Source organism: Lontra canadensis, unplaced genomic scaffold, assembly GCF_010015895.1.
Source record: "Lontra canadensis isolate GAN:19392208 unplaced genomic scaffold, GSC_riverotter_1.0 scaffold46, whole genome shotgun sequence".
Lineage (NCBI taxonomy): Eukaryota > Metazoa > Chordata > Mammalia > Carnivora > Mustelidae > Lontra > Lontra canadensis.
In genome coordinates, this window is record NW_022631040.1 from 13,172,390 (window position 1) to 13,185,901 (window position 13,512).

General features: G+C 41.6%; 1 protein-coding gene across 1 annotated transcript in view; it reads right to left on the bottom strand.

The window, feature by feature from the left end:
- Positions 1-883: 883 nt before the first annotated feature.
- DUSP10 (dual specificity phosphatase 10) overlaps positions 884-13,512 on the bottom strand; it is a 38,375-nt gene continuing 25,746 nt past the window's right edge. Inside the window, exons 3-4 of the mRNA XM_032872964.1 lie at positions 4,966-5,337; positions 884-1,636 (exon numbers count right to left, since the gene is read on the bottom strand). Of these exons, the coding sequence (XP_032728855.1) occupies positions 1,371-1,636; positions 4,966-5,337 (638 nt within the window). The 3' untranslated portion in view covers positions 884-1,370. The remainder of the gene's footprint in view (positions 1,637-4,965; positions 5,338-13,512) is intronic.

Here is a 13,512-nt window from a genome sequence, read left to right on the forward strand (position 1 = left end):
ACTCAAAGGCTGGGGTAGAATCCCCCTCATCCCTCTAAGTGACTTCACCTGAGGTTTTCCCTATGCGGAAAATTGCATTTGCAGAACAGGGTAGAGATCTATGAGAACGGGGGGATGATAATCAGGCAGATTGATTACCTGAGCCCTTTGGTTTCCATGCTAATTCTCTCTGCGTCACACTGAGAACAGAAAATATTTTCCCTTCCTCATCTCACTTTCTCCTTATAAAAATGTGTGTGTTTCCAAGTATGTTACCAAGTTACCAGAGGTAAGGGATGCTTGAACCTGAGTTGAGTTAAAGAGGAGGAAAAAAAGACACGTCCCAAAATGAGTTTCATTTATATAATGAAAATAAATTTTTACACAATCAACAGAAACACATCAAGTTCTTTTTTTTGCGAAAAATATTTTTAAATAAATTTTTGTCTTTTTTTTTTTTTTTTTACATTCTGATATACATATGTAACAAGGTTTATGGCACTGTAACCAGAATCAAATCAAAAAAAAAAAAAAAAAGGGAAAAAGGTGGGAAGGAAAGTAATTGATTTTTATTGAATTCCTTTCTATCTCCAAGCTGGCAAATTTGCACTATTTGTCTATTATCGACTGCCAGCTCTAACTTTGTTTGCACACTCAAAACACCGTATTATTGCACAAGAAGCCAGTGAAGGCATATGGTAAAATGGTCAGTTCCTCGCTATCTCAAAAAAAAAAAAAAAATCTCTTAAACCCAAAGAAGGGGGGAAAATAATCCAGAGTATGAAACACACAAAATCAACAGTATCTTTTGTCTCTTTAAGAATGTGGAGGGTTCTTAGACCACTTAAGCTGCCCTGATTTTCTCTTTGCACCAGTGAGTACTACAGGGCTTGGTTTGGTTGGGTTTTTTTTCCTGTGTGGATGGCCCAGGCAGCTCTCGGGCCTTTGTGATTCAATGTCTTTTTTGTCTCTTACTTTTGGTTCTTTTTAATTTGTTTAAGTTGTAGTATCTTCGGTCTATGAACCTGCACAGACTATTTAATCATAAACTCTACAAATAGCTTAAAAGGAAAAGGGGGGAAGAAATGAGTTTTATTATATTTTTATTGTTGGCTTTAAAAAATTACTCTAGCTCTAGCCTCCCTGCTTTATCAGTTTGAGGGAAGGAAATCTCAACAGCATCAAAAGATAATTTCTTCTCACACTTGTGAAAAGTAAAAAGTTTTTAAACAAGTTTTGTTTCCATTCACAAACTTGACCCCCATCTAAAAAAAAAAAAAAAGAAAAGAAAAAAAGAAGAAGAAAGAAAGAAAAAGGAAAAAAAAAGAATCCATCCTTCTTTCTCTTTGTCTCTTAACGGAGACGAGTAATCCTGTCCATCCAGACTTGTGTCAGACGACCGTTTCCACGCCCATCAGCTTTGGTGTAAGGATCCGCGGTGTCACACCATTGTTCAGGTCTTCCTCAAACTCCAGTAACTGCCCCATGAAGTTAAGGTTTGGGGAAATAATTGGTCGTTTGCCTTTGACAAATTTATAGGCATCAGTCATGGTCATCCGAGTGTGCTTCATCAAGTATGCGATGACGATGGTGGCAGAACGGGACACCCCGGCTTGGCAATGGATGAGAAGCCCTTTCCCACACTGGTGAGCTTCCTCTGGGAAAGGAGAGAGAGAGCCAAGAGGTTCAGGAAGGAAGAAAGATACGGAGAAAGAGAGATTAGCTTTCATCCAGACTCGACAACATTCTCTTTTGTAAAGAGTAAAGAATAAATAAATTCAAATGGCTTTAAAACAAAGTATAATTTACTAGTTAATTGTATGGACTTATGTTGCAACCTCTAGAAGTGGCTAAAAGCAATATTAGCATGAATAAGAATTTACGTTTCTCCATTTAAAGAGAAGATGAGGGAAAGGAATCATTCCTAGAAACAGTTCACTGCACAGGTGGTGGCCACTTAGGGCAGCCAGAGTTACAACACAGTTAACTTGCCTGTGAAGCAAGCCATGGATTAAGTAGACCCTTTTGATAAAGGATGTTAATTCCAATCACTAGGTTGTATGGTTTATCAAAACTAGTGTTGTTAACAATGTCTCTCCCAGCTGTGATAGAGGAAGAAAAAAAACAAAACAAAACATTTCTTTCTTTATATAATAGAATTGTTCTGTACAGGAACTGGTATTAAATAGATAAGGATTTCGGTCTTACTAAACTCTGCGATTGAGAAATAAAACCCAACTAGAAAGCCGCTATGTTCAGCTTCTTACCAGAAAAGCTATTGCTGCAAATGTAGTTCAAGACTTGCAGCACTCGGGCACAAGACATCACCTGCACTGAACTGTCCAACCCCCCTGCATCCCCGTGTGCTCTTCCAACATGGCGGTGATGACAAAGATGGAGGAATTCTAATGATAGCCCAGAAATCAGAGCAACTGAAAGTAGCAATACTTTGTAAGTTTTCAGATACATTAGAAGCTCAGGGGAATAGCTTATGGGCACTGCCTAAACGGATTCTTAATCACACTTCTAGACCAAAAGGCGTCCCAAAAAAAGCCTCCCTGAAGGAATATCAAGTAGATGAACGTACCGGAGGGGAGTGAGGAGGAGTGATCTAACTTAAACCACTTTTTTTTTTTAGCTTATTTATTTACTTAAGTAATCTCTACACCCAATGCAGGGCTCGAACTCATGACCCAGAGATCAAGAGCTGCATGCTCTTCCAACTGAGCCAGCCAGGTGCGCCTAAGTTAAACTAGTTCTATTGGCTACCCAGCCGCGGACTGAGAAAGCAAACATCATGCAAAATTCCATCTTAAAAATCTGTGAATTAAGCTTACTTCTCATTGATAAAAGTATCTGAAGAAAGTATTTCCCTTTTGCAATTTCTTCCCTTGAGCACACGCTATTCATTGACCTCCACTATGCGCTGCAAAGTGCTAGGTTTGACCACTGGTTCCACTACAGGCTAGATGAGTAACCCAGTGTGAGTCACCTGACCGCCCAGAGCTTCAACCCCCCGTCTACATCATCGGAGGAATACTCATTAACAAGGCTCAGGGAATGTGGGAATAATATCATCCAATTCAGGAATAAATAAATAGGCATAGTTAAATCCTAAACATACACTCTGCTTAGTTTGTATTAGACTCTCAGTAAATGTCATCATGGTTGCAAAAACTGCTGCTTTCCCTAAAGCTACACCATACGATTTCAGTTTATCTAATGATATAACAACAAAAATAACATTGTGCCTATACAGGCTGTGATGCCAAATTGTTCTTCAGGTTAAATGCTCTTTGTTACTTGTTTTGTTTTCCTTTTAAAAACATCAGATAAGCCTGAATAGCATATGAGGAATGCAGGGGCCTTGCTTGAAATCCTGTTGGGACAAGCATGTCTGATGCTACTCATTAAATGGAAAACAATCTCTTAACTTCCCCCAGCTGGAATTAAGTCAGATAAAATTGCAGTCATAACATCATATATCAACCAGAAAGCTCCTCATCTACTCGGTGACAAATAGTTCTTCCTCGGGGCTCAAAGTTTGATTCAAATATAATTAATAAAGAATCTGAGGTGTCTTTGCAGCCACAAATTAGTTAGTTGCCATTCAGGAACTAACAGAGCATTGGAACACTGCCCCAGCGTATTGTAGAAAGGCCCCTGCCTTGTAGTCAAGAGCCTTGCATTCTGCTCCCTTCTCCGACACTACAATTCTTAAAATCTTGGAGAAGTCATTTTATTTTTCTGAGTTCAGTGACCACCCAGACTATGCTTCCAGACTGAAGAGCCCATGGTCCTGCATGGAAGCCACAATTAGCCAGGAAAACAGCTGGGTGACAAGACCAGAACTGCCAACTCTACAGCAAATCCACCAGACCCAAGGTTTTATTTTTGTTTTTTGTTTTTTTTTCCTGATAAAGGAGCACCAAACATGAGTGCATTCTTCCTGGGACAGAGGCCAGTAACAACCTGCTACAGTATTTAAGAAAAGTAGTGGATCACCTTTTTGTGATAATGAAGGTTGGAGTCACTTGAAAAAAAAACTGTGGAGCATCTGCTAGGTGCCCAGGTGTCCCCCCCAAATGATAATTTGAGGCTTAAAACAGTTCAAGGCTATAGAAGCCGCAAAAATTAAAGTTAGGATTAGGGTTAGGCTGGTGGTTACTTCCTTCTGGAGATTGAAGTCTACTGTTGTTAGAATTCCACCCTCGGGAACTACTCAGGCTACACAACCTGGTCTTTCCGACTTTGGGGTAAGTCTTATGAAATCTAGTACCATCTCGCTAATGCTCATTCACACCCTTCTGCTACCCAGTGTTTCAGAAGGGAGACAAAGCAAGTAGAAAGGAACAACAACTCAGCCCTCCACTCCTGTCTCCCCGGTGCTGATGTGACATGTAAAAGATGTTCACGACAGCACTGTTCTACTGCAAAACATTCTTCAGAAGCAGGCTTTCAGCAAACGCCACCTTTGCCTCACCTTTGCCTCAACCTCGCATAAAGAAGCTATCCCAAGTGCAGATGAATTCAGCCCCAGGTAAGGGAAAAATGGGCAAGTTTGGAAGTGGTATCGTCTTCACTGTATTTTACCTCTTGCAAGGCGAGGGCAGACATGGTAGACCAGATAGCCACAGCACCAGCTCTGGCCTCCCAGGGCTTTCCTCTCCATTACTTCTTTTGCAATTCTGGAACAGAACATATCCGTGCGCATCCCTACCATCTTTTCATTGAGAAGGAAAGGGATGTGGATTTCCCCACCAAACGGAATCACTGTTTCTTTATAACCATCCCAGGGGCTCCCATGCATTCGTTCAACGGGCCGTGACTGAGAAGAACACTTTGGCCACACCAGGTGGCAAAGCCTGAAAACACCTCAGAGCAGCTTTTTGGCAACACAGGCATAAACCTTGGGCTTGATATCAAAGCAAAAGCTGGAGGGGCAAAGAAGGTGGAAGATGAGAAGTCCCCTTGGGAGATAGTTACCGATGAACTCAAAAGCCTCTTCAAAGTACTGCCTCAGGTTCTGCTTGTTGCTGTCAGTAGCCGGCAGCCTCTTGTAGTTGAACAGGCCTTTCTCGTAGTGGTAGAGGGGCAGGTGAGTGGTGACGTTGATGACATAGCCGATGTTCAACCGCTGCATGGTGTCCAGGTCCTGAGCGTCCTGCTCATTGCCAAGGAACAGGAAGGGCAAGATGGGCGTCAGCTCTGCATTCTCGATGTCAGGGGTGGTGGGGATGGACTGAGGTAGCTTGCTCGGGGCTGCAGACGCGCCACCCCCCACCTCCCGGCACTCTTGGAGCTGGAGGGAGTTGTCACAGAGGTTTTCATGGTTCTGCTTGAAACTGCTAAGTCCACCTGCAGCAAACACACAGAAAGTGACCGTGACCATCCCTAGAACTTCAGAGTTGCAGAAAATGCCGCTGTCCCCAGAGACAGTAAGTGCATTCTTGCAGAGGCACGTTTCTAAAAAAATAAGATCAGAACAAAAATGCAAGGCCATCTGGAGATCCAGGACAAGCTTCAGAGGATCTCACTGCATGTGGTACTGTCGCAATGTGGCTCTTTACACGAACCGTGGCATGTTCCCCTAGAAAGAGTTCATTTGCAGCACCAGGCAATTTTATCAGGAGCAGATTTGACCTGCCTCAAGGTGCCATATGCTCAGCGGCCTACATAGAACCTTGTACTTTGGGAGCCAGAAAAAGCATGGCCAACCTCCGTGGGCAGTGTAGGCATGCCTCGCACTCTTCCATAAACTGACCTCACCCAGAAAGACAAGTCAGCTCCCAATACGGAAGGGTGGCTATGGACAGGGACCTTGGAAGACCCAGATTACCTTGGCTATCGTCCCAGGAACACAACTTCTTGGCTCTGTGACTTAGGCAAGTTAATTTCTCTCTGTGTGCTTGTGGTTCCCCATCTATAAAATGCAGGTAATAGCATCTACCTTTTAGTGTGACTGGGAGTCTGGACTTAATGAATACAGGCAAAGTGTGCAAACCACCCCCCCATGAATAAGTCCAGCAGCACTTTGAGGAATAGAGCTTAAGAAAGTGATCTAACCAAAATATCCAGCTAGATGTACAAAGAGGTTTATATAGCATTATCTGTTTCACAGAAAAGGCCAAGGACAAAAACAAATCTTAAAAAAAATGAAAAGTTATCATTTTCATTCAATGGAATGTTATGTAGCCATTAAAAGTTGTGAAAGGAATATGGAAACAAAGAAAATGTTTCTATATGTAATGTTAAATGAAACAAAGCCAATTCAAAAACATTCACCATACTCGTGATCAAAAACTAAAAGACCAAAAAAGAGCACTTGTTTAAGGTAGGAAATTTATGGATCACAGTTTCTTTAACTTTTTCCTTTAACATTTGTTAGATGTATCATCCACATGCAGAAGCCCAAAGGATTATAAGGAGGGTCAAATGACACAATGTACATATAAGGTCCAGGAAATCTGAGTTGATATTATTCCCACCAAATGGGCTCTAATTCTCATCAAACAACTACATACCCTGGCCTTCCCTTTGAAAGGAGGGGGAAATTAGAGACCTCCTAAAACCTGAAAGCCTCCAGAACACAACATTTATGCCCTCTGATAATTTTAGGAGATAAGGCCAGAAACACAGAGTTGGTACAGGATATGGTTGTGTTGAAATAGACAGGAAGTTTATCTGTCCGGTGGTTTCTGAACGTAACTTAGGCCTTCCCCATTTCAAGTCTCATCTTTGGTATCTACAGCAGGAGCTCCAGACTATAACCTAGACCAAGTCTCAAGGCTGTGCTTGCCCAGAACACAGCCAGCTAGGCGTGACAACCCGGCAAGTCCTATTTTCATTAAGGTCCAGTGGTGGCACAAAGATCATTCAAAGAGGGTAATATTATGGTCACTCAGTTCATTCATTCATCGGTAAGTACCAAAACCTATCTTTGCTTTTTGAAAAGAAAAACAGGAGCTACAAATTCATTTTAATGGATTTCTAGAATTAAACTCTGCCTTTACATATTACTAGTTTACTCTGCTATGAAATCATGATTAAAAAGTTTGTCTGTGCCCTAAGAGATTATTTTTAAAGTAGAGAGAAGAAATGGAAAACAAGAAAGACTTCAGTAGTGACTACTTTCTAAAAAAAAATTGAAATTACCCACCATCACCATTACAAACCCCATGAAAGAGACTATGAAGAGTTATTTAAAAATCCGCTCAGCTTTGCCTCCATAAAATCCAAGTAAACAATTCACACTGATTCTGTGATGGGAACCTAATTCACTTTTTTTTTTTTTTCTCCTTAAGAAAAGGGCAGTGGTTACACTTTTTCATATGAGAGGAAAGACCAACAAAATAAATTCAAAAGAAGTCTCTAAGGGGTGTGGGGGGGGGGCTTTTGTCTATTCTTATTTAGGGTACTCAAGCTGTAATTTGTCTTAAAAGCAGCTAGTTTAAAAAAAAAAATGCATGCCAAAAAAACCCACACACAGAAAAAAGCAGCATACAGCTTTTTAAAATTCTGTCTCTACACCTCCTTTCCCCATGACATCAGCTGGAGGCTCCCCACCTGCCCAGTTGCCATAGCAGTTACACAAAGACATACAATGACATCAGTTGGCATGATATCAGCTCTTTGAGTACAAACAATACAAGAAGAACTACTTTGTTTAAGGCCTTTGGTGCAACTGTGTTCTGGGGAGCCAATGATGTAATGCTAACAGGTGGCATGGGCCTTCCATTTGCCTAATGGGGGGAAAAAACCCACGGGGGAGGGGAGAAGGGAATTTGAGACAGACAGACACAGAATGTTTCAAATCCCAGGGGTGCTCATGTGCAAAACTACATGTATATGGTATGTTTAAGCCATGTGGGAACTCTGCTCATCACTATTTGGAGATGGAGAGGATAGAAAAGGAAATGTTATGACTCAAACACAGGAGTTGGACAAGAAAATCCTCCTTGCGGGGCATGAAGAAACAGTCTCCTGTTCACTTGTTGGTCTGCTGACTGGTGCAGTCACCAGTTCTCACTAAGGGTCGTGCATATCCACACACAGCAGTCACGCAACTCTCCCAGGGCAAGGGGGTTGCTCCAAGCCAAACCAACCAGTCAGATCTCACAATGGTGTTTTTTTAGAGAAATGTCTGCAGAGAGGATGGTTTTCTTCTCTTAGGAGACTGGACTTGGAAGCTGGGGAAGGAGGGCAGGAAAGACTAAGGCTAATATGGTTTTCTCCTCCAACCACCTTCCCCCCACCCTATCCCACTAGGGGCTGAACAGCCTGATGACTTAATGAGGGGACTGATTATGTCCTGTTCCTGATTACTACATAAGAACATTCTAACAGGACAACTAACAAGTGAGGTAGAGACAAAGTAGCTGGTGATTAAGAGCACATGTTAGAGGCGGACAGATCCAGGCTACAATGTTGATTCTGTCCCATGAGAGCTGTGAGTCATGATGCAAATCACTGTCCCTCACTAAGCTTTTACTGATCTGTAAAGTGGGCATAATGTCACCTACCCATGGAGCTGTGGTAGGGGCAGCCTATGAAAACATGGTGATCTATGACCCGACATTTGATAAATAATGTCTTCTTACTCTGCTATCATCACTGTCCGTGTCCTCATCTCCCTTTGATCTGTCCACACTGCAGTCCATGAGAACCCTAAGTGCTCGGCCGTGGTTCTCAGGCCAGATGGCGTGGATCTCAGTCCCAGCCCTGGCGACACAAGCTACCAGATCCTGAGCAAATTTCTTACCTCCTGGTTCTTCAGTTTTCCCAGATATAAAACAGGGATAATAATCATACCTACCTCACATTACTGTTTTGAGGATTAGACTGGTTAGTAAAAATAAAGTATTTTGAAACAACATCTATCCATGGTAAGCACTTTTTTGTTTTCATTACTTTGGGAAACCACTATTTTAAAGATCTAAAAAAAATTTTTTTTTCTTTTCCTTAATATAAAGACTCTAAATGATCAGTAAGCAAATGTTCCGGAGTTTTTATTTTTAACATTTTATTTAAAAAGAGCTAAGGCCGGGGCTCCTGGGTGACTCAGTGGGTTAAGCCTCTGCCTTTGGCTCAGGTCATGATCTCGGGGTCCGGGGATCGAGCCCCACATCGGGCTCTCTGCTCAGTGGGGAGCCTGCTTCCCCCTCTTTCTCTGCCTGCCTCTCTGCCTACTTGTGATCTCTCTCTCTGTCAAATAAATAAATAAAATCTTAAAAAAAAAAAAAAAAAAAAGAGCTAAGGCCTAATGGACCTGAGCGGTTTTAACATTTAAATGATATACTTCTATCATAAAGAAAGCCACAGCTCCCTATTCTTCCTAAACAAATAGATTTGATTTCCTTTGTCCTCGCTTTCCCAATAAAAACTGTGTATTTTTTGAATTTCTGTGTGGTTGTTTTTTGTTTTGGTTTGGTTTGGTTTTGGGGGTTTTGTTTGTTTTTTCCAGAGACAGAGTATGTTTTAAATATAAGTGTTCTTGGCCCATCCCTTCCCCCACGCCCTAGTCCCCACCGGGCTAAGCCACCTTCTTGCGCACACAATTGCCTGCAGTCACAGTACAAATATTTTCAAGGCACGAGCAACACTGCTGGGGGCAAACATTTCCAACCTTATCTCAAAACTAGGTTCTCTGCCAAAATGAGCATGGTCAGCACTTTGATTCTGAATGGGAACAACAAAGAAGATTCTACCCCTAAAGAAAAATATGTAGAAATACAAGTCCTGGTTTCTTCCAACAGCACTGCCACAGACCCACAGAAGCAAGGGACTCTGGTTTTAGTGGCAAAGCTCTTTGTAGCTTGGTTTCAGCTCCTGCTGCTGTTTTGGCCATCGTGCAGTTCTAGAAGCAGCAGAGCCTTCTGTGATATGATTCAGAAGCGGTGCTCCGGGTGGCAACAGAAGGAACCACGTCCAAAATGCAGGAGCTATAAACAAGAGATTTCCATATTCTGAAGACGGACAACACTTTCGCACACATGCTTTTAGGTTTCCTGTGAAGCCGGAAAGTGAGCACTCTCCAGAAATGTCAGGACAACTGTCACTGACGGCCAGCAAGTGGAATAAACACCCAAAGAGAGATGGAGGGGGAAGAAAATGCAACTTCTACCAGCTTGCGGCGAGCATACCGATCACTCCTTTTTGTTGTCTGTTTTCTCTTAGGGGGAGACTAGACTTTTATTTATTTATTTATTAGTTTTTTTTAAAAGATTTATTTATTTCAGAGAGAGAGAGAGAGAGAGAGAGAGAGAATGCAAGCAGTGGGGAGGGGCAGAAAGAGAGTAAGAGAGAGACCCTCTCTGCTGAGTGCAGAGCCCGATGCCAGACTTTATCTCACAACTCTGAGATCATGACCTGATCCAAATCAAGAGCTGGATGCTCTATGGACTAAAGCCTGGGTGAGCAGTCTTTTCAAGTAAAATGGTACTTTGATGACAGTGGTTAAGAACATAGACTGTGGAGGCACACGGCTTGGTTTCAAAATCCTGCACAGCTGTGTTACCTCGGGCAAGTTATTTAATATCCCTGCCCCTCTGTTTCCACATCCACAATATGTAGTTAACCCTGGTATCCATCTCCTAGGTCTCTTAACGTGGATAAAACGATACCTGAGTTAGATATTATTACTACCAAGGGGAGAGCTATTGGTGTAAAACGGGCCCTAAAGGATCCTATTTTGTGGGTCCTTCAGGCAAATGCAATGCATCAAAGGAGACTCCCGAGATTCTTATACACAAGGACCCTTGTTGAAGAAACAAAGCCTGGATCAATTGGAGGGGACGCCAGGCTTCCTGTGCTGAAACGCTCAAAGACAGGGCCATGGTGATGTCATGCTTTTCAAGGCAGAAAACCACCCACCTTCACGGGAGAAGTATTTGGGATAGCCGCTAAAGCCATACAGGATACTGTTCCTGCTTTACATGGAATTGTCTTCATAGTCCACAGACTGTATTTTATAGTAGGGATGATTTCAAGTTCAACGGCTGCTGGTGTCCCCTACACTGTCCTATGACCCTGTCCCCAGGCAATGTGTGGGGCGTCTATATTAGAGAGAGAGACTGCGTCCAGTGAGAGCGCTGTCAGTAGGCTGGGTCCTGCAGTTCGGTTAGTGAGGCCTGAGTCAGGGATGAGTCTCCCTGTGATCCCTACAATCACACCGTTTCATCACTTACACATGAAATGTCCAACGTGTGAAAAGATATAAACAAAAAGGTATCATTAAGCTTAACCTTCTTAACAACATCAGGATCTTGAATCCAACGGAACACATATTGATGATTTGGACAAATGTTGTTAAGTGTTCCAGGAAGATATATCTGTGTTGCCTCGTGGGTTTTGTTTTGTTTTGTTGTTGTTGTTGTTGTTTGTTTTTTAATTCTCTGGTCTCTTTGATAGGAGATACAAGTTATCTACAGATATATTTTAAAAGCCAACTCTATAAGGTGGTCTCTGATATATAAGGCAGCAGGGGGAAATCCTTGCCTTGATTCAGAATAGTGGCTTGACCCCATGCCAGCTGTGTGGCTTTCTGAACAATAGTTACTGGGTGTTTCTTATTTTTCCTTAAGTATAAAACGGGAATATTACTTACTACTCAGGTCTCCTGTAATGATTGATGGAAACCACTAGTGAAACACCCATCCTCCTATCTTTAAGAAGATTTTCAAACCCGTAGCTATTTGCATAAGAATTGTCCTTGGGGCCACCAAGATAAGGAGCACTCTGGGGGTCGGGTGCGGGAGGACATCGGTACTCTGGAGAGTCAGAGTTGGGGGCTGAGCTAGATAGAGGTGGGACCACGAAAGAAGACACAGTTGTTTCAGAGACACAGAGACATGAAGAAAAGAACATCTGCCAGCACCAGTCCCAAGCAAGGGAAAGGCTGTCAAAGCAGAGCCCACAGGGCACCCTGCCTACAGCCCTGCTCTTGGAATGGTCAATTCGGTCCCAGCTTACATTCCACTAATGCAAGAGGAAATGGCTTGCAGAATGGGGGCTAAGTCTAGTGGTTGGTGGTCTCCCCTGGAAACTTCCTTATATTTAGTTATTTGTGTTCTAAGATGTCAATAGAGGGAGGATATATAGGGTCATCAATACACATAAATGCACGCCTGGCAAATTTTATGGAAATACATACACACACACACACACACACACATATACATATACATACATACACACATAGATATACATACACAAATATATATACATACACACACATATATTTCTAGAAATTTTAGAAATAGAGATATAGAAAAATTGTGTGCATGTATAACTTTTCCATTCCTATAATTCCTCAATTAGTTGAGACGTTCAAAATTTTGCTTGGGGTCACCGTATAAAATCTTAGTTCAAGCATCTGTAATAGGCTCACATGCAACATCACTTCACAACTAAAACTGCACTTTTAATGTTTACTCTTTTATTTTCTTCCTATGTATATCTAAATTAATCATTTTAATAGAACTTCGGTTCTTGGAGAGCAGGAATAGACTTATTTAAATCCCTCAGCACACAGGGTTTTGCCAAATGTCACAGGACGACAGGCAGTTTCTTGATATATTTGATACCAATAACTGTAGGGAAGAGATATTGAGATAGATGATCAATCCCTTTTTGGAAATAATTTACAAACATGAAAAGATAAAGTAAAAAGTTCTCTCTGGTGTCCACTTTACCTAGTGACAAATCATAGGTAGAAAAGTATTTCAAGAATGTCCCTCACAGGGGTGCTGGGGGGCTCTGTCAGTTAAGCGTCTGCCTTTAGCTCATGTCATGATCCCAGAGTCCTGGGTTGGAGCCCCACATTAGTGGGGAGGTCCTTGCTCATCAGGGAGTCTGCTTCTCCCTCTGACTCTCCCCCAGTATTGTGCTGTCTTGCACACTTTCTCTCTCAAATAAATAAATTCTTTAAAAAAATATACATAGCACGCCCTTCACAAACTGTCTCCTATAACAGACTATATAGGTCACTCTTGTTCTTATCCTTGATATTACTTAATCTAACCAAGAGGTATTTAGTTATGTTTTAAAGAAATTTCCTGAAAAGTTTATACTAGAATTTTCTCAAATTTTGAGTTTAAATAATAAAGTCCTTTCAAAGGATTTTCTACTGGACAAAAATCATAAATTAGACCACTGACAATCACCCCAAATAAACACTGCTTGTTTATTGTCTAGTAATCGTAACTCAAGTAACTTACTCATTTTTATATTCTTCAGATTACAACCCTTGCTCTCAGCACAATCTGGTAGATTAATAAAATCCAGCATTGGAAAAGAAGCTAATACACGACCTTAATCTCTATCAAGAACTAAAATCAGCCTTTGCTCATTCCCAGTCTTTGTACAATCTGCAATGAGCTCTCAGCTTCAATTTTGTCTCTATGTGCTTTTATAACTATTTTTGATCATTAACCTGTTTGGGGGCCCTTCTTTCTTATGTTTTAAAAGACACTGCTTCCTTCTTTGATCGATCAAATCTTTGTAGTATCCTCAGTGGAAATATTTTTTTTTATA